The 20,302-nt window shown below is 42.2% G+C and overlaps 1 protein-coding gene across 1 annotated transcript in view; it reads left to right on the forward strand.

The window, feature by feature from the left end:
- NISCH (nischarin) overlaps nt 1-20,302 on the forward strand; it is a 38,677-nt gene that overhangs the window by 8,528 nt on the left and 9,847 nt on the right. Inside the window, exons 3-15 of the mRNA XM_083726500.1 lie at nt 760-942; nt 2,105-2,153; nt 5,260-5,423; nt 6,812-6,907; nt 9,480-9,575; nt 9,965-10,117; nt 10,917-10,985; nt 11,295-11,480; nt 12,295-12,423; nt 12,936-13,049; nt 15,726-15,834; nt 18,349-18,467; nt 19,893-19,948. Of these exons, the coding sequence (XP_083582626.1) occupies nt 760-942; nt 2,105-2,153; nt 5,260-5,423; nt 6,812-6,907; nt 9,480-9,575; nt 9,965-10,117; nt 10,917-10,985; nt 11,295-11,480; nt 12,295-12,423; nt 12,936-13,049; nt 15,726-15,834; nt 18,349-18,467; nt 19,893-19,948 (1,523 nt within the window). The remainder of the gene's footprint in view (nt 1-759; nt 943-2,104; nt 2,154-5,259; nt 5,424-6,811; nt 6,908-9,479; nt 9,576-9,964; nt 10,118-10,916; nt 10,986-11,294; nt 11,481-12,294; nt 12,424-12,935; nt 13,050-15,725; nt 15,835-18,348; nt 18,468-19,892; nt 19,949-20,302) is intronic.

The raw sequence follows: 20,302 nt of genomic DNA on the forward strand, positions 1-20,302 counted from the left end.
GGTAATATGTCATCATTTGGTTCCTGAGCTCATTAATGAAGAACATTTGCTGACTTTAAAGTTCAGAATTGTTGAACCATAATATAGACTATAACCTCTCCCCCGCCCCCCAAAGAGAAAGGCATTCACTTCATTATGTTAAAAATTAGGTTGGAGTGGAACTCTGCTCATGCAGTGAAGCTTTTCTGACTTGCCCTCCTCTCCCCAAAGACCATTCCTGAAGATCAGCAGATCTTCTGGTATAGCATAGGATCGGATGCAGCAGGACAGGAAGTTAGGTGAATTCAGCAAAGCAAATTCTTACCCAAATGAAGTGCTATTTCACAACTGCAAGGTATCTCTGGATCCAAGCCAATGTTATTCATTTCATCAATATTAAGAACCTGCTCTCCTGGCACTATCTCGGTTATTCTGCAAGACCTTTACGGAAGTTTGTCTGTTTGTTTGTTTGTTTGTCTGTTTGATTTGCGTTGTTGCTGTTAGAATTGTACAAATCTTTTTTGACACCTTAGTCCCGTGTGCCGTCCCTGTCCCCCCATTTTTAAAAACTGGTTTGGAAGGCATGCAAAGCAGTATGTAAAAGCTTTTAAAAAAGATCTCACTTTATATTACCCTGAGTTTTCAAAAACTATATTGGTAATTACTGACAAAATAAATATTTTATTTCAGTTTGTCCCCTAATTTTTAGTGTAAGCAGTAAATGCTAATTTCTGAAAACTCTGATTCATTTAGGAACAATCTTAACTCTTTGTCTTACAGCTTGTTTCAGAAAAGAGAATAGATAAGAATCTGTTACCTCCTAAGAAGATTATTGGCAAGAATTCCAAAAGTTTGGTAGAAAAAAGACAAAAAGAATTGGAAGTCTATCTACAAACTCTCCTTCTTACATTTCCCTTGGCTGCACCCAAAGTATTGTCCCAGTTCTTACATTTTCACTTATACGTAAGTTGCATTCTGCCATTCTTCACTATGGTTTATTGTCAAATATTCTGAGTTCAGTTCTTATTTTAAATTTCTTATCTTAAATGGCATGGGGCTGATGAGAATTGTAGTCCACTATGTTGACAACTTGTCTTCTCAGAAATATGCCTTGAAATGACCGGTGTGAATTTAGGGTGTTTGTGCCTTTCATCTATTGCTTTTCATAGCTTGAGTTTCAGAAAACCTTTCAGCACACTTTCTCTTCTGTATTTGTAGTCACCCTTTTTAAAAAATCTTGCAGCACAAGAATTTGTTGGTCTTTTTTCAAACCCTTTTACATATTATTTGAACTGTGACCAGAGTATGGCCCATCGAAGACTAAGGCACAGGTGCTAAATGATTACGTTTCATTTCCATTTATATATTAGATGCATATTTTGATGTTTAATGATTTCATACAGCATTTTCTGATTATGCATTTATAGTTCACTCTTGCTGAATTTTCTTAATTGCATTTAGCTCCAAATATTGACTGATTATCAGGATAATGTCACAGGGAAACAAATGTCATTCCTTACGTATTTCCCTTTCTTTTCTTCTTCATGGATTTCTTCCTTAATAGGAAGATTACCAAAAGCAATCTTCCTATTTTGAAAAAGCTTCCTCTCTCAAGTTCTTCATTGATACACACCATCTGCATCTGATACAGCAGTTTTAATTATTGTACCATTGAGGAAATGAGCTGGTTGTAACTTGTGCAATTAGAACTGCAGTAAAAGGAAATAGATTCTTCCCTGTCTTGTGGATCTTTTTTCCAGCAGTAGCTTAGTTCATTAAAAAGAATTTTTTTAAAAAGAAAAGAAAAATGAACACACAGCCTTCATCTCCACTGGGGAATAATTTCAGACACTTTTTTCTCCCTTATTGGCCGAGCAGCTAATGAGTTGAACTAATGTCTTCTGCAAAGTGCTGTGATCTACTGGGTATATAAGGGATAAGATAGCCTCTCAGTTAATTGACTTAATTTCCTGAGTATAGCCAGCACTGAACATCACTCAATGTTTGGATTATTTTAATTCTGTATTATTTTTTAAGATATATTGAATCTTGTTTTATGGTTTTTTTTTTAAATGTTCAAGCAGAAAAGTTTGTGATTTTTCTTCCATTTGCTTGTTCTTTATAGGAAATCATTGGGATCACAGCTGCATTGGCTGAAGAACTCTTTCACAAAGGTATTGTTTATTTATTTATTATTTTTTATGACCACCCAGTAACACATATTCACTGGATCACTCACAAAATATAATATGGTATTAAAAATGCAAAGCAGCAAGAGCAGCATAAATAAATGTTCATTTTTTGCATGCATACAATAAAAAACTAATCATAAAATTGAAAAGCCCAGGTTATAAAAACACATGTTATTTAAAAGGCTTGAGTGAATAAGGAATCTTTCACTGGTGCTGAAAAGACTGTAATTCCTCTAAACACGACATCATTCTTGGCATGTGTGCTGTTTCTCTACAGCTAATTTAGGGACGTACCTGGGAGTGAATCTATTCAAATCATTGTGGGTGTCATTGGAACTGACACATAGAGAACTGTGCTTTTAAGATTTGAAGCTAGCAAAAGCAGATGTGCATGTTTGTATGTAACATGTCATCAAGCACATATAATAACTGTCTTCCTCAGTAACTTTATGTGTGTTAGGTGATTCTTTTTCTACAGTGGTCTGTCACATCACATCTTATATTGGTTGGTGGAGGTGAGGCTCTTGCCAAAAGTAAGGGATGTACAGCAAAATCCAGTGTTGCTTCAGCAGACTTGCACTTGCTCAATGAGACTTCGCCTTCCTCTCCTCTTCCCTGCAGCCCCATGATTACCCTCAGAATCTGCTCCTGGGAGACCCTGGACAGCTTTAAACACAGCTAAAATAAAATAAATTAGATTTTTTAAAAAGCTTTTTCAACTTTGTCTAAGTGCTTACATATGCAGTGGGTGCTCAGCTTGGTACTATTATGATATATAGAAATCCCAGTTAAACTTGGCAAATTCTGGTCAGAAATGGAAAAAGACTTAGAACAGTGTTTCCCAACCTTTTTTGGGCAAAGGCACACTTGTTTCATGAAAAAAATCTCGAGGCACACCACCATTAGAAAATGTTTAAAAAATTAACTCTGTGCCTATATTGACTATATATAAAGTAACTCTCGTTAATAGGCATCAAATAAACACAAAGAAAGTATTTTATAATTACTTTATTATGAAATAGTAAGTACCGTATTTTTCCTTTATTTCCCCCCCAAAAAAAACCAGGTCGGGGAACAGTGGGATGGCGGTGCTGCGCCTCCCCGCTGTCCCCCGAGCTTGTGGGGCTGGCCCGTGTCTGCCTGGCGCGAGGGGCGCTCTGCTTCAGGGCGCCCCGCGCGTCGGGCGGCAGGCTACAGTCCGCAGCATGGGGAACCCTCTGTTTCAGGGCGCCCCACGCGCCCCCCAGGTGCGCAAGGCTGGCCAACACCAGCGCGGAGCACGGGGTGTCCTCCGAAGGGCGCCCCGTGCTCCGTGCTGCCAGCTGCCGCCCGCAAGCCTTGCGCTCCTGGGGGGAGATCCCCCGGGTGTGCAAGGCTGGCCAACACCAGCGAGGAGCACGGGGCGGCCTCCGAAGGGCGCCCCGTGCTCCGTGCTGCCAGCTGCCGCCCGCAAGCCTTGCGCTCCTGGGGGGAGATCCCCCGGGTGCGCAAGGCTGGCCAACACCAGCGAGGAGCACGGGGCGGCCTCCGAAGGGCGCCCCGTGCTCCGTGCTGCCGACTGCCGCCCGCAAGCCTTGCGCTCCTGGGGGGAGATCCCCCGGGTGCGCAAGGCTGGCCAACACCAGCGCGGAGCACGGGGCGTCCTCCGAAGGGCGCCCCGTGCTCCGCGCTGCCAGCTGCCGCCCGCAAGCTTTGCGCTCCCGGGGGGAGATCCCCCGGGTGCGCAAGGCTTGCCGACACAAGCGCGGAGCACGGGGCGTCCTCCGAAGGGCGCCCCGTGCTCCGTGCTGCCAGCTGCCGCCCGCAAGCCTTGCGCTCCAGGGGGGAGATCCCCCGGGTGCGCAAGGCTGGCCGACACCAGCGCGGAACACGTGGCGTCCTCCGAAGGGCGCCCCGTGCTCCGTGCTGCCAGCTGCCGCCCGCAAGCCTTGCGCTCCTGGGGGGAGATCCCCCGGGTGCGCAAGGCTGGCCAACACCAGCGAGGAGCACGGGGCGGCCTCCGAAGGGCGCCCCGTGCTCCGTGCTGCCGACTGCCGCCCGCAAGCCTTGCGCTCCTGGGGGGAGATCCCCCGGGTGCGCAAGGCTGGCCAACACCAGCGCGGAGCACGGGGTGTCCTCCGAAGGGCGCCCCGTGCTCCGCGCTGCCAGCTGCCGCCCGCAAGCTTTGCGCTCCCGGGGGGAGATCCCCCGGGTGCGCAAGGCTTGCCGACACAAGCGCGGAGCACGGGGCGTCCTCCGAAGGGCGCCCCGTGCTCCGTGCTGCCAGCTGCCGCCCGCAAGCCTTGCGCTCCAGGGGGGAGATCCCCCGGTGTGCAAGGCTGGCCAACACCAGCGAGGAGCACGGGGCGGCCTCCGAAGGGCGCCCTGTGCTCCGTGCTGCCAGCTGCCGCCCGCAAGCCTTGCGCTCCTGGGGGGAGATCCCCCGGGTGCGCAAGGCTGGCCGACACAAGCGCGGAGCACGGGGCGTCCTCCGAAGGGCGCCCCGTGCTCCGTGCTGCCAGCTGCCGCCCGCAAGCCTTGCGCTCCTGGGGGGAGATCCCCCGGGTGCGCAAGGCTGGCCAACACCAGCGCGGAGCACGGGGTGTCCTCCGAAGGGCGCCCCGTGCTCCGCGCTGCCAGCTGCCGCCCGCAAGCCTTGCGCTCCTGGGGGGAGATCCCCCGGGTGCGCAAGGCTGGCCGACACCAGCGCGGAACACGTGGCGTCCTCCGAAGGGCGCCCCGTGCTCCGCGCTGCCAGCTGCCGCCCGCAAGCCTTGCGCTCTCGGGGGGAGCACGGGGCAGCCGACACAAGCGCGGAGCACGGGGCAGCCTGCCGAAGCGAGCGGCGATGGGATGTGGGGGGGAGGGAGCTCGCCGCCCCGCGTGTGCTCGCCGCCGCCCGGCCTCTCGCCGCCCGACTCGCCCGCCTCCCTCCCACGGCACACCAGGCAGCGTCTCGCGGCACACTAGTGTGCCGCGGAACACCGGTTGGGAAACACTGACTTAGAAGATTGCAATCATCTATAAGGCAAATTGTAGCATTTCTTTTTTATTGTTCTCCCAGTAATATTGGTGAATGCTTGCCAAATCTCTTATTTTTGTTTCTCAGGAGAGCAGTTACTTATGGCTGGTGAGGTCTTTAATATCAGACCCTTGCAGTTATATGCTATTACTCAACAACTTCGTCGGGGAAAGCCAACATGCGCAAATGGAGATGCCAAAACTGATCTTGGTCACATTCTGGATTTCACGTGTAGACTCAAATATTTAAAGGTAAATGTGTTCTTTTCCATTTTTTTTTATTTTGAAATAAATTCTACATGTTGATGATTGCAATAAGCAAATATTGAATAATGTCCTGAAACATTCAATAATGCCCAAAACATCACAAATCATCTTTGTACTCATTCTTCTGTAATACAGTATTTTAATTTGGATAGTATTGCCATGTTCCATATTATGTTAAGCCATTCTGAAAATGGTGGAGTGATATTTCTCCCCTCGTTTGCTTCTTTACAAGTATTGTAAGGAGAAGAATTGCCATTTCCAAGTCAACATCAATAATGAATTCCTTTAAATAACCCAATAGTAACAGCTTTGGTTCTAATGGTAATATATATCATTTCCCTGTCTAGGCTCCAGATTGTAATCCAAACAATCTGGATTATAGGACAGTACCAAAATATATTTAGAAAGTCTGCCCATGCTGCTTTATACGTTCCAACAATTTATTCATGCTGACAGACAAATCTGGCTCAATCTATATGGTGTCAAATTCCATTGGTTCTGAGTTTTAAAATACTTATCTTTTAAGTGTGTTGATAGTACATTTATTATTTCTTTCATAAAATTTATATACTGCTTGATTGTAAAAACAAACCACAAAGTAGTTTACAAAGTAGTATATTAAAAACATCAAACTTGACAGTTCCTTAATACAAATCCATTGCTATTTCTTAATGTCCAATTCTTGCTCTGCATATCTTGCCCATTATTTCCTTGTAAAAGTACATGATAGATCTCTTAAACTCTGGTATCAAAATGCATAGTATTCCTGTCTGGCCGTTGATCAGTGCCTCACCTTCCCTTGATTCACTATATTTCCTATGCAGGGACAGGAGCATATTGAAATATTGGTGGTCTTCCCATGACTTCTGCAACTACTTCAGATGATATTATATTTTGCCCATTCATTAAATGATTAATTGTGTGCAAACCAAATAACTGTCACTTTGATATATTTGCCCAGTTTTTCTCTTGCTATCTGCAGGTAAATATGTTCTAATATAAACATTTTAACACCAGGAATGGAGAAGAGTCCTCAAAGAAAAATATATGAAGATCCAATATATTTTGAGTGATTGTATTGGCCAGCACAGGGTATTGTTTTAGCTACTCCTTAAAAATACTGAGTCTCTTTGCCCATGAAGAAGAGTCTTTTAACTCAAAACACCATATGGTACAAAATATAAGCACAAGGTGGCGGTGTTGTTTTAGCTGCATATGTGTGCTGCATCTTTAGATGGTTGTCACATGATATTACATTGAATATAGGTCCTGGGAGCAGTAAAATTCGCCTTTTTATTTTTGCCAGTAAACACTTGTGGATTATTCATCATAATTTGTACTTAATTTAGCAATATCTTAATTTTTGTCTTTAGATAACAGGCACAAGTGGACCTTTGGGAACCAGTAACATTCAGGAACATCTTTTGCCTTTTGACCTATCAATATTTAAATCTCTTCATCAGATACAGGTATAGTTGAAAAAGAGTTTGGTGAAGCCAAGGACCAAAACTGGGCCTTTGTGCATGCAATATATGTCTGAGGTTTTTGGTCCCAGCTTTGAAATATTGCAAAACCTTCATTAATTGTCCTGAACACTGATAGAGGTGCTTAATTGAATATTAACCTGGAGATGGAGGGGTTTATTTTTTAAAAAAATAATATTTATTAAGAGTTTCCAGTTACAACAAAATAAAAAAAACAAAACATCCAAATTTAAAATCTTGTTTTCCATAACATCTTTCCAGGACTTCCCCTCCCCTCCCCCTCTTGTATTCCAATTCTTACTTATAAATTCAGCAATTTCTTATCCCAAATTTTGAACTTATTGTCATTGACCCAATTTAAAAATATTTTCCCATCTCCTAAAATCGACCTGTTCCCTTCCACGCGTTCCCCCTTTTAACATACATTACAAATTAAAATATAATGAAATAAAATGTAGTTTAACACCCTTTGGATTCCAAATTTCCCTCCCCCTTTTCCCGGTTGCGTTCCCAAAATTTATCAACATCTGATGTCTTCCTGGAGCTCCCACAATTATTTAAGCCATAGTCCTTTACCAGTCATCTTTAATTTCGAATGTCCAATCTTGGAAGGAGTCTGTCTCAAAAAGGCCCATTTTTTCTGTCCAGATTTTTATACATTAGGAGTAAAAACTCCAATTTTATTTCTTTAAACCTTTCAAATCTGGATGTCCCAAATGTTCCCTCTTCCAACTTTATCCAATTCTTGTTATTGTTATTCTTGTTGATCTCTCTCCTTTTCTCTCTTTTTTTTTCTTTCCTTTCCTGTTTTCCTGCACAAATGTTCTAATTCCAAAAGCTTCAAATTCAGCTGCAGAGGCTCTGTTATTCAGGAACGAAACATAATGCCAAGTCCCTTCCATTTTTCAATAGATAAGTCTATTGTCTTCTTTAGTATGTCAGCCTCTGTAGTCAAAATAGTGTTCCATTTCTGCAGTTTCCCAGGAGATAGAAAGTTCTATTCAAATTCCATGTCAACAACTTGTAATATCCCTCGGCTCCTCTAGGTGGGTTGCAATAACTCAGTTCCCTTCCAGATCACCCCAATCAGTCCAAATAACTTGTTATTCCTTGTTTTTAAACAATTTGTATCCAATTTATAACAAATGTAACCGGCAAAGTCCTTGTAACAAAGTTCTCATTTTGTTCTTCTGCTTTGACAGCTCTTTGACAGCTGTCAAAACCTCTCTTTGTCTTCTCCCGGCGCTCTCGCAAAACGCTCCCAGGGTTCCGGGGGGGGGGGGTTACTTTTAAATCAATTCCACTTTTCTCCTCCAGCTCAGTCTTATAGTTTTCCGTCGCGAAATTAATATCTTTGTAAAAATAGGGTTGCACTCGATCTTAGATGTCAAATCCTTTGCTTTAACTCCTCTACAACAGGGGGGGGGCTGACTTCCTTTTTGCACCTCCCCCGCTCGCTCCGAATTTTTAAAAAATTTATCCCCCTTTTTAGTCCAGGTTCCAATTACTCACGGGTTATTCTTTTAGGTCCAGATTTTCAATAGAAGAAGTCAGCGCTCTCCGTCGAATGGCATGCGGCTTCGCTCGGCAGGGGAAGCGGAGGACTCAGAGCACCCCCCCCCCCCGTCACCCGTTCCGTAGCCTTTAAAAAGGCTCCTTCGCGGGCCGGGGGGGAGCGCAAAAGGTCCAGCCGAGTCACCATGTCCATGGGTTTCAGCGCCCATGGTTTTTGAGGGTCCCCGCGTCGCCGGCGCGGTAGGACCCAGCCCCTGCCGAGCAGGCTCCCTCCGGAGCTCGGAGGGAGTCCGCCATTTGGCGATGGCGCCAACCCGGAAGTCCGAGATGGAGGGGTTTATTGGCCTACTCACTCTCATTGCTATGGAGCCCATAAGCCTCTTTAATTTTCAGAAGGCCAGACAGCAGCTGGAGTGCAGGGAGCACAAGTCACATAGTGAATATCCAACCAAACATGTTGTTGAGAGGCAAATAAAATCTTATTTTGCTTTCTCCATTGCAGCATTTGAGATGTCATCTAGCAAAGTTGTTCCAAGTGATAAAGAGCTTATTGAGATCAGGCTTAGAAGTGAAGTGGAACTTTTGACCACCTGCACTTAGAGAAAAAAGTTGCCTATATCTGCTTGGACTATGATGCTGCATTTGAAGCAGTGTGTGGCACGGTGTCCAGTGCGCGGTCTGTTTAGGTTAATTGGGATCAGTTTCAGTCCTTGTTGGCTGAGATGTTTTCATCACAGACCCAGCTATTTACACAAACACCTGGACTATATTAACTTCATTTCAGTGCTTTATCTGCCTAGGTTGATGTTTGCTGTTGAATATTGGATTTTGTAGTATTGGGTTATAATTTTTATGGAGTAATGCGATTTTTATTGTTTATATGCGGTGGTGCTGATTTTACTCCAACATGATATATTGATACTGGGTGTGCTAGAACTAAAGGAGTAGTTGTAGTAGTACAGTAATAAAAAATGGAATTTTTCTTTTCTCTGATGATCTTCATTTTGCTTTATATTCCCTTTTGGGTAAAAAAAATAAACAGATAAATCACTGTGGCGCAAAGGTTATTAAAGGGCTGACCTCCTCAAAGCACACTTTGGCTACACTGAGTGTTCAATTCTCAGCAACATCCATGATGGTAAGACTGAAACATAAACCATTTGCAATTATATTGTGGCGGTTGTTTACAGCTTTTGACTGTTCACAAAGTAACAAAGTTATATTCAGAATTTGAATGTATGAATGTTAACATGTTTTTGTGAGATATCTTATTGAGATGGTTTTACAGCTCAGCCCTAAGCATTTATACTTGTAACCCCACCAAAAGTGTGAGTGCATACATTTACACTCATTTTCTCTGGGTGAAATATCTCACAACTCAAGCTTTTAAAATGTAGGCTTAATTTATCTCTGGACATAATAATTCTTGAGAGGAAATGGTTTACAATGCTAAAACTTCTTTGGGGGAGGAAAAATAGTAGAAATAAAAAGAATTTCATTCAGCGTTCTCCTCTGTGTTTTGAACAGGAGGTCCTAGTTCCTGAGGCCTATGAATTTGACCAGTGGGAGCCAGAGGGTGCACCTTCCAGTTGCCCCGTGACCGCAGTTATTCCAACATGGAGAACTTTAACAACCTTAGATATGAGTCACAACAGCATAGCTCGAATTGATGAATCTGTGGTAAGACCATATTTTTAAAAATGTATTCAGACAAATTTTAAAAGGAAGTGAGTGATATATGTGTTTTACTTACTGATGCTAGCATATTGTGAAATGATCAAGGCTTTTGAACATTGTCAGGGATGCCCAAAAGCCTTGGTCATTTCATAAAGGTAAAGGTAAAGGTACCCCTGCCCGTACGGGCCAGTCTTGACAGACTCTGGGGTTGTGCGCCCATCTCACTCAAGAGGCCAGGGGCCAGCGCTGTCCGGAGACACTTCCGGGTCATGTGGCCAGCGTGACAAAGCTGCATCTGGCGAGCCAGAGCCGCACACGGAAACGCCGTTTACCTTCCCGCTGGTAAGCGGTCCCTATTTATCTACCTGCACCCGGAGATGCTTTCGAACTGCTAGGTTGGCAGGCGCTGGGACCAGCAGCGGGAGCGCACCCCGCCGCAGGGATTCGAACCGCCGACCTTTCGATCGGCAAGTCCTAGGCGCTGAGGCTTTAACCCACAGCGCCACCTGCGTCCCTAAGGTCATTTCATAGTATGCTATAAAATGATCAAGGCTTCTGAACACCTTTGCCAAAGATCATGCCTAATTGTATTTTCCCCGTTGAAGTGCAGAGAGCTATGCTATGTTGCAAACTGCTTTTGAAATTTCCCTTACTTTCAAAAGAGGTTTGCCTTGTGGCCTTCGAGCTCTGCTTGAGAAATTGAACTCCTAAATTCCTTTGGGAACATAGCACTAATCATGTTGTTCTGATTCCAAACAGTGTTCAGTATTCACACTGAAAGGTTACTCTTCCTTTGTTTTAGAAACTTATGCCGAAGATAGAATTTCTTGATTTAAGCCACAACGATGTACTACTAGTGGAAAACTTGCAGGTTAGCTTTGACATCTTTGGTAATATTATAGTGTGTATTTTTGTTTAGTTCCTTAAATGTTTGCTTATGATTTGATATTGAACCTGCTTGATTACCTTTCTCTTGGTAAGTCTGTTTTCAGTGCAATTTTGGAAGGGAGCATTGCAATTGTATGGATGTCCGCTCAGAAATAAGGCCCATTAAGTTAATTGTATAGAATTACCGCTTTAATTGCTGTGTATAAATAGCAACTTTATAAAGCCTCAGGGTGTCAATTTATGGCACAAATGCTATTAAATTAACATGTAATCTGCTTGTTTTCTGTTGTAGCATCTGTACAACCTCGTTCATCTGGATCTATCCTACAATAAACTTGCAACATTAGAAGGTATTCATACCAAAATTGGGAATATCAAAACACTGAATTTAGCAGGGAATCATCTGGAAAGACTTAATGGCCTCAACAAACTCTATTCTTTAGTCAACCTGGATCTTAGCAACAACAAAGTGGACCAGGTATTATGCTACACAATCATATACATGTTTGCTCAGAAATCTTACTGTGTGAAAAAAGTAGTGTTAAACAATATGTGTAACTATTTTGGGGGTCTAGAAATCAGCATGGTCTCATACTGCAAATCATGCAATCTGATTCCTGTCCATCTCCATGGAATCCTGAGCATCTTTTTTTCCCCTTTTTAAATAAGAGAGCAAATTTATAACCTTATTGTGTAGCTTCCGTCTACTAAACAGCTCAGCTTATATCTCTCTGCAATGGCAATTTCTCCACTCATTTGTGGTCCACATGATGTCAAACAGACAAGCCATTGTTTGTTTTCTGTATCTTTCAAACATTTGTATTATGTAATAAAATAAAATAAGGAAAATTTATGGGAGGGATGTTACTATCCCCAATAAGCAACTATTTTCTGGGATTTTGAATGAAACTACCCAAATTAGCTTTTGTGTGCACAGTATGTTTCATTTTAATTTTACTTCAGTTGTATTGTCTCACTTTATTTATTTCTTTATTATTGTATATTATTTAAATGTATGCCCTTCCTCCCTTCCTTTTGTAAAAAGCTCATTTTGTTTGGATGGAATCTTCAGTCCTGTTTCCACCCATTCCTCCAGTCTCCCTAGCCCCTCATAGTCATAAATCTGCACTCTTTTGGTGCAGAACCAGCAAATATCTTCTAATTTATTGTTGTCACAGAATAGGATATTTAATAAACTGTTTTAGAGTTACAATCTGCAGCCTATCACTATAAAGAGAGCCATCAGAAAATAATATATGGAAGAATTTATTTTATATTCCTGTTCTTTTCAGATTGATGAAATAAAGAATATAGGTGGTCTTCCGTGCTTGGAAAAAGTTGTCTTATCCAACAATCCTTTGAGTATTATTCCCGATTACAGGACCAAAGTGCTAGCTCAGTTTGGGGACAGAGCCTCAGAGGTAAATGTTCTCATACTTAACATTTGATGGCATTTTGCTTTTGTATAATATACAGTGTGAAAGCAGCATGTTTTTTTGAGAAGCAGTGTGACATATGATAAAACTTCTTGATAAAACGAGTAGGAACCACAATATATGAAAATTTAGTGATAGAGCCCAAGTTTTTCATGAAAAAGGTCCTAAATTTAATCCCCAGTATCTCCAATTAACTATACTATCAAGTAGCAGTCGTAGGAGAGACCTGTGTGAGAGACTTTAAAAAGGTGCTACCACTCAGGATTGACAGTACTGGGCTAGCTATACTGGGCTAGTGTTTAAAATCTGCTTTGCCAATTTTAACAAGTTCATATGATAAGCAGCAATCTTAAGTTGAGATATCTGTCTATATGTACCTGGGTTCTAAAGGCTTTGTTTTAACTTTTGCATTGATTTAATATTGTCTGGGTAAGCTAATGGGATTCAAATTGCTTTATTGTAGAAGATTTATTATGGTTGGTCCCTTGGTTTTTCAGGTCTGTTTGGATTATACTGTGACCACTGAAAAAGAGCTTGACACTGTGGAAGTGTTGAAGGCTATTCAAAAAGCAAAAGATGCAAAATGCAGAATGAACAACTCTGATAAAAAGGTGAGAGATGGATGGATAATGAAACCTGTTCAATAGGATGCTTTTAAACTTTTTTTAGGAAGGAGGCAAGATGATGTATCAAATTATGTGGAAGTGGTGGCCTGTGTGAAGACATTTCTTTGTGCACTATACTGAAATTTCCATTTAGACAATATCTTCTCCCTCACTTCGCTGACATTCCTTGATAGTGTTTGGACATAATGCAAAATCATGGTTTAGAGTTATGAGAATGACTCCCTGAGGGTTTGCATGTTTCCTGCCCCACTGGCACAGCTATGAGGAGATGGGAAACTTTCGTAGAATGTGATCAGCATGCAATATTGCAACTTCTAGCACAACTAGATTATAGTGGGGCTGCCCAGAATCTGATCCAGACTATGCCACTGGTGCAGAATGCCATAGCAGGTCTGCTGCATGCTATTCCTAGAAGGATGAATCATAGAACACCAGTTCTCTGGGAGCTTCACTTGCTGCCTGTATGCTACCATGTTGCTTACATTGGTGTATAAAGCTTTGACTGACTTGGGAGCGACACACATGAAGGAGTCCCCCTGTGATCTACACAGATGAAGGTGGTTAGGAAATGAAATACAAATAAAGAATAATAAAAATATTGAACAATGGGTATTAAACATGTTTCAATGGGACGTAAATCTCTAGGGATCTACATGTAAAGTACACAGGTTTTTTAATTATCTGCTTAGTGGTAAATATTATTTTAAACCCTAAGTATTGATCCTCCATGTGCAGCAGGCTGTGGTCTTGGTTATATTATATTATAAAACACACATCAAACTACTCTCTACTCCCAGCTATGTACGTGACACCACAGATTTTCTGAGGAAAATACAATCTTTAAATAATCTTCCCAACAATACTATACTAGCTACTATGGATGTGGAATCTCTGTATACCAACATCCCACACAACGATGGTTTACAAGCTATAAGGAACACCATTTCAGATAAAACCACAGCGGACTTTGCCACCAAACTCTGCCAATTTGTCCTTACCCACAACAACTTCAAATTCGGTGATGACCTGTTCCTTCAGATCAGCGGCACAGCAATGGGCACCCGCATGGCCCCACAGTATGCCAACATCTTCATGGCAGATTTAGAACGTTTCCTAAACTCCTACCCACTCAAACCTCTCTTGTACCTGCGATACATTGACGATATTTTTATCATCTGGACACATGGTCAACAGACCCTGGACACCTTTCACCAGAAATTCAATGATTTTCACCCCACAATCAACCTAACAATGAATCAATCTATGCAAGAAATACATTTTTTGGACACTGCTATAAAATACAGGATGGGCGCATAGACACCACCTTATACCGTAAACCAACTGACCGACAAACATATCTACATGCCTCTAGCTACCATCCCAAGCATACCAAACAGTCCATTGTATATAGCCAGGCACTACGTTACAGCCGCATCTGTTCCAATTCTACAGACAGAGACTCTCACCTAAGAGATCTACCGCAAACCTTTTTAGAACTAAAATACCCAGCAGATGAAGTTAGACAACAGATCAACAGAGCCAGACTGATACCCAGAGAGAACTTGCTGCAAGACAGACCCAAAAAAGAAAATAACAGAACACCTCTAGTCATCACATACAGCTCCCAAGTTAAAACAGTACAACGCATCATCAGAGATCTACAACCTCTCCTGGATAATGACAGTTCTCTTTCTCAAGCTCTGGGAGGAAGACCTTTCATTGCCTACAGACAGCCACCCAATCTTAAACAACTCCTAACCCACAATAATACTGCAACCAGACCTAACACGGACACTGGCACCAGAGCCTGCAATAAACCCAGATGCCAACTTTGCTGCCACATACACCCGGACAACACCATTACTGGCCCCAACAACATCACACATACCATCTCGGGACTATTTAATTGCTCATCGTCTAACATTGTGTATGCCATTAAATGCCAACAGTGTCCTTCAGCTCTCTATATTGGACAAACAGGCCAGACCTTACGCCAAAGAATAAACGGACATAAATCGGACATCAGGAATCACAAGACAGAGAAACCAGTAGGAGAACACTTCAATCTCCCAGGACATTCTATACAAGATCTCAAAGTAGCTGTTTTACTACAAAGGAATTTCAGAAATAGACTGGAAAGAGAAGCTGCTGAATTGCAACTTATCACCAAACTTAAAACCATGGAGAGACCTGGTCTGAACAAAGACCTTGGATTCTTATCTCATTATACATGACAAAGCCATTTTTCACCTTCTCACCCCTTACTTTTTCCTGTAAGACCTATTGCAGTCGTTAAGAGTCGTCAACAGGCTCATCACAGCTATCTGCCAACCACCCATTCCCACCACCCTTCTGAGTAATACCCCTCCCCACCTTCTCACTATATAGAAGGGTCTGGAAACTTCTGTTTCAGTGTATCTGAAGAAGTGTGCATGCACACGAAAGCTCATACCAAGAACTGACTTAGTTGGTCTTTAAGGTGCTACTGGAAGGAATTTTTTTTGTTTTGACTATGGCAGACCAACACGGCTACCTATCTGTAATTAAAATTATCTAATTTATCACAGCCCTACTGCTTGCTAACAAATCTGTCTTTGTTGTCATTCAAGATAGGGATGCTTTGTAGCCTTTGTTCCCAGCCCTTCATTTTTTCTTTCTCAGATCCCTGAAGATCCCAAGCTTTCTGCTGCCAGTTCAAAATCAAACTGTTCTTCTCTTTCTGTACATCCTCCCTCTCCTTCTCTGCCTCGTCCTGTCAGCTCCAGTCAAGGTAATCATGTATGTATCATGCTGCATGGCCAGGCCTTTTGGTTCTGCCTTTCTAGGCTGCATTGATATACATGAATTTCTTTACAGGGAAATGGGGTTTGGCAACATCAGTTGGAGGCAGTATTGCTTCTGAATACCAGTCACTGGAAGCCACAGGGAGAAGAGTGCTCTTGTGCTCAGGTCATGCTTGCTGATTTCTCACAGACATCTGGGTGCTCAGTGTGAGAACAGAATACTGGACTAGATAGCCCATTGGCCTGATCCACCAGGCTCTTTTGTGTGTTCTCATCAGCCCATAACTCTCTACTGGTGGTGAAAGGGAAGCAGGTGCCGCTGTGGTCTAAACCACTGAGTCTCTTGGGCTTGCTGATGAGAAGGTCGGCAGTTCAAATCCCTGTGATGGGCTGAGCTCCCGTTGCTCTGTCCCAGCTCCTGCCAACCTAGAAGTTTGAAAGCATGCCGGTGCAAGTAAATAAATAGGTACCACTGCAGCAGGAAGGTAAACAGTGTTTCCATGGCGCTCTTGTTTTCGTCACAGTGTGCTGTTGTGCCAGAAGTGGTTTAGTCATGCTGGCCACATGACCCGGAAAGCTGTTTGCGGACAAATGCTGGCTCCCTCGGCCTGAAAGCGAGATGAGCACCACAACCCCATAGTCGCCTTTGACTGGACTTAAATGTCCAGGCATCCTTTACATTTACCTTACCTTTACCTTACTCGTGCTGAGAGTACTACATAAGCAGTAAATAAGCAGTAAATATACTTCAATTTATTTATATAGGTTATTGCAAGCAAATAAAATATAAAGTAGAAAAGATTTTACCACATTTCTTCAAACACTAAGAAGATTCTGGTAGGAATTTGGAAATATCCAAATGTTGTATGTGCAAGTCGTTGCAATATCTTTCCTTGTTTTCCATCCTCTATCAGTACAAGGTATTTCCTACAAAATTATGTGCTTTTTTTAATGTTGCTAGTTTTCACAGGTTCTTTTTCAAATATAAATGTAGCCAAAATTCAAAGTCATGGACATATATATATGGAATAGGTCATATCTCAGTGACCTGCCTCCGCTCTGCATCCAGGAGGTCCCTGGCATCTCTAGGTGGAGCTGGGAGAGATCTCTTTGTGAAAACCGGAGGCCCTGTTTGTAACAGTCTTTCGGGTTGAAACTTCCAAGGATGGACATGTGTTCTGCCATTTTATTTTCTGAAACAACTGCTGATGTTTTTGTGACACCATCTGTTTCCATAAAGTATTAATCATATCAAGTGTTACAGGAAAACAGCCTTTTTGCAGGAAATCCAAGATTTAAATATTTTTTACAGGAAACAGAAAAGCACAAATATTTCTTCAGCTTCCTTAACTACTATCAGAATTCAGTAGATTGTTTTTTTTTCATAATGAACAGGTAGACTGTAGGGGTCTTCTTTTGAAGAAATTATCAATGTGTGATGTTACACATTCAAATTTTTAAAGGGTTTGAAAACCAAATTTTTTGGTTGCAAATTAATAGGAAATAGAAAAGAAATTCTGAAACTAAATTACATAACACTTCTAGACTGCCATCCTAAGCACATTTACTAGAGAAGCAGTCTTCAGCGGGACTTGCTTCTGAGTAAACATGCTTAGGATTATTCTGCTATCGCATCCCACTGTAATAATTTGTTTTCACTTCTGAGCAAACACAGTTAGATCGGGCTGTTAGCCTTACTTCATACCATAACCAAGCATCATTTCACATGAATGTATGGCTACGAGAACTATAAAAACATTGACAGCTAAAAATATTTCCATTTGTCTTCTGATTTTAACAATTATTGTTCTCTTGAGTTCTTGAGGTTATATATAGAAGAGAGCTGCAAAGAAATATATATAATACCCAGTTCAGTTAGCCTTGTTCAGTACATGAATTCCTTCCCCGAGCGCACTCTCCACTCACAGCCCTCCTGGGAGTCCAGTCATGGGACAGTTGGGGGGTGCAGTGATGGAAAACATGGGCTCACATATGCAATAGGGAAAAGGATACATGCAGTGGACAAATGGATGCCTCCCTAATTTTGATCTGAATGACATAAAATTATTTAAATGACTTCAAATCTGACACAATCTGAACTGCAGTCCAAGCCTTTCGCACATTTCAGCAGCCCAGTTATTTCAGTGGAAGACTGCAGCTCCATTGAGATCATTTGCTTCCGTCAAGCATAAATGCAGCAGCCTGGGTGGGAAGTAATAAGATTCCAAGCTTCTGATGAACCTGCATATTCAGTAATTATTGTTAAATTATAATTTAATTATAATTATCAGTATGCCAGATAGGCCTGTTAGTTGATGGATGTGTATTTCTCTAAGTAATCTCAAGCACAGGATGACATTGTATAAATGTATGCTTGAAATACAATGCATTTTCTTTCTAAAGCATTTGAAAGTTAATACTATTTAGTATATTTCAAATCACATTTGCTTGTTTTTACATCAGTGGTGTTCAAGAACTGTTTTTTTTTTTATCTGTTCTAGAAATAACTTTTAGAAAGACAGTCCTAGCCAGCAGTTTCTCATCAAGTAGTTCGACTCCTACAAGCCATACAGTTACTCAAAGATGCTCTGAAACACCCGGCCTGGGAAGCAGAAATCAGGTAATGGCTCATTTTCTGAGATTGTTTTTGTCATAAATCAGCTAAGTCTGTAGCCCACTCAAACCTGAATGCCATGTCTGAGAAAACTGGAATAAGATTTCAGCAAGATGGCTGACTGGAAACGTATTTCAAATAGCTGTTCATATGCTAGATAATCTTTCTGCTTTAGTGAATTTGTAATTTTGTGTGTGTGTGTGTGTGTGTGTGTGTGAGAGAGAGAGAGAGAGAGAGAGAGAGACAGACAGACAGACAGACAGACAGACAGATGCAAAAAATGACATGAGGAAACAATACCATGGCTATTTTAAAAAAGCAAACAATTTTTCTTTTCCTGAGGTTTGCTTGTAAACTCCTGATACAAGGAAATCGGCTGTATTCACTGAATGATAAGCAATTCAGCAGGCATGTCTTCTACCTATAGCAAGGGTGGGGAACTATATCTGCTTGGTGGGCCAGAACCTATCTTCTCTCAACTTCCCTCATAGGTGCAGTTAAGTAGGTAGCCGATGCACCCAGTTGTCAGTATCCTGGCATCACAATGACTGCAGGTTCCTATGTGGATGATCAGCTAATTATCAGGACTTGCAAAGAGCTACCTGTTGACTTGCCATGTTGCACTGAAGAACAACAAAGCCTATACATGCCATTCTGCTTTAAAGGGGGAAAGCACTATTCAGAGCAATCACTAGCTACTCCAGATGCTTCAAGTGATGCTTATTAAAGTCATTTTAAAGTTAAACGGCTTATCTAGGATTGCCATATTTCAAGAAGTGAAAATCCGGACACAAATTAACTTTTTTTTAAAATGCCAAAGAACTTGACACATTCTCTTTTCGGGGCGGGGGGGGGCGGGGACGACGACACAAAAAACCATTGAAATCCCAGTAATGTCTGGGATAATCAGAATTTATGGCAACCATATTATAGCCCCAGTTCAGCTAGTTATTGAGCCATTTTAACCTTTTGAACTATGTTAAGGTTGTTAAGTGACTAGGCCCACATTTTACTAGATTATCGTGTCTCCTTTTGTGTGTTTGTTTCTTCACTTTAATACTTTTTCCTGCTCTTAAAGCAATCAATGATTCAGGCTTACAATCTTAAAAACACAAAAAGAAAAGTGATTGGAAGGGAGGAGCAAAGAGACCTCACTTCTTAGTTAAAAAGTTCTTGTAAGTGTTCTTTCCAGCAAGCACTGGCAAAGCAAGCTCCCTGCAGTTGCATGCAATGCATGGGGACTGTCTGATCTCCCTCTTGTCCATTACTCTCTACTTGGGAGTCAGTAGGAGCAGCCTCCCAGCAGCCCTTAGTCCCCTGGCCGATGGCAAACGCAAGAATGTACTGCCCTTCAGTTGTGCAGTACCAGGGGCAAATTTTACAGATGCATCAGAGTGTGACTTATTTATTCTGATTCCCTTCTCTTTCAAGGTACCTGCTTCTCAGTTGGACTCTTCCAACAAATATGAAAATGCCCATCACATGTGGTGAGAGTGATGTTTCATTTTGATTTCCACTTCTACCTGTTGAACATTTGCATGCATTCAAAACTTGTAGCTGCTGGAGATCACTGTAAAGAGAGGAGAAATAAAGTTGTGAAGACTTAAGGGGGTTCATCTGCCTGGGAGCTCCCTGTACTTCCTGTTTAAAGCAGAAGTGTGAAAAAGGAAGTACAGGAAGCAGCTCCAAAAAATGCAGATGGGGCAAGTTGAGGTCAGGATGGACTCTGTACACACTCGAAATGGTTTGTAAGGACCAGCTGAATGAATGCATACCTGTGCTTATGTTCGGCAACCGTCTACTTTTATCTCAAATGCCATTGCCTCATTACATATAATAAT

The sequence above is a fragment of the Podarcis gaigeae genome, assembly GCF_964106915.1.
Source record: "Podarcis gaigeae genome assembly, chromosome: 2".
NCBI classification, from domain to species: Eukaryota; Metazoa; Chordata; class Lepidosauria; order Squamata; family Lacertidae; genus Podarcis; species Podarcis gaigeae.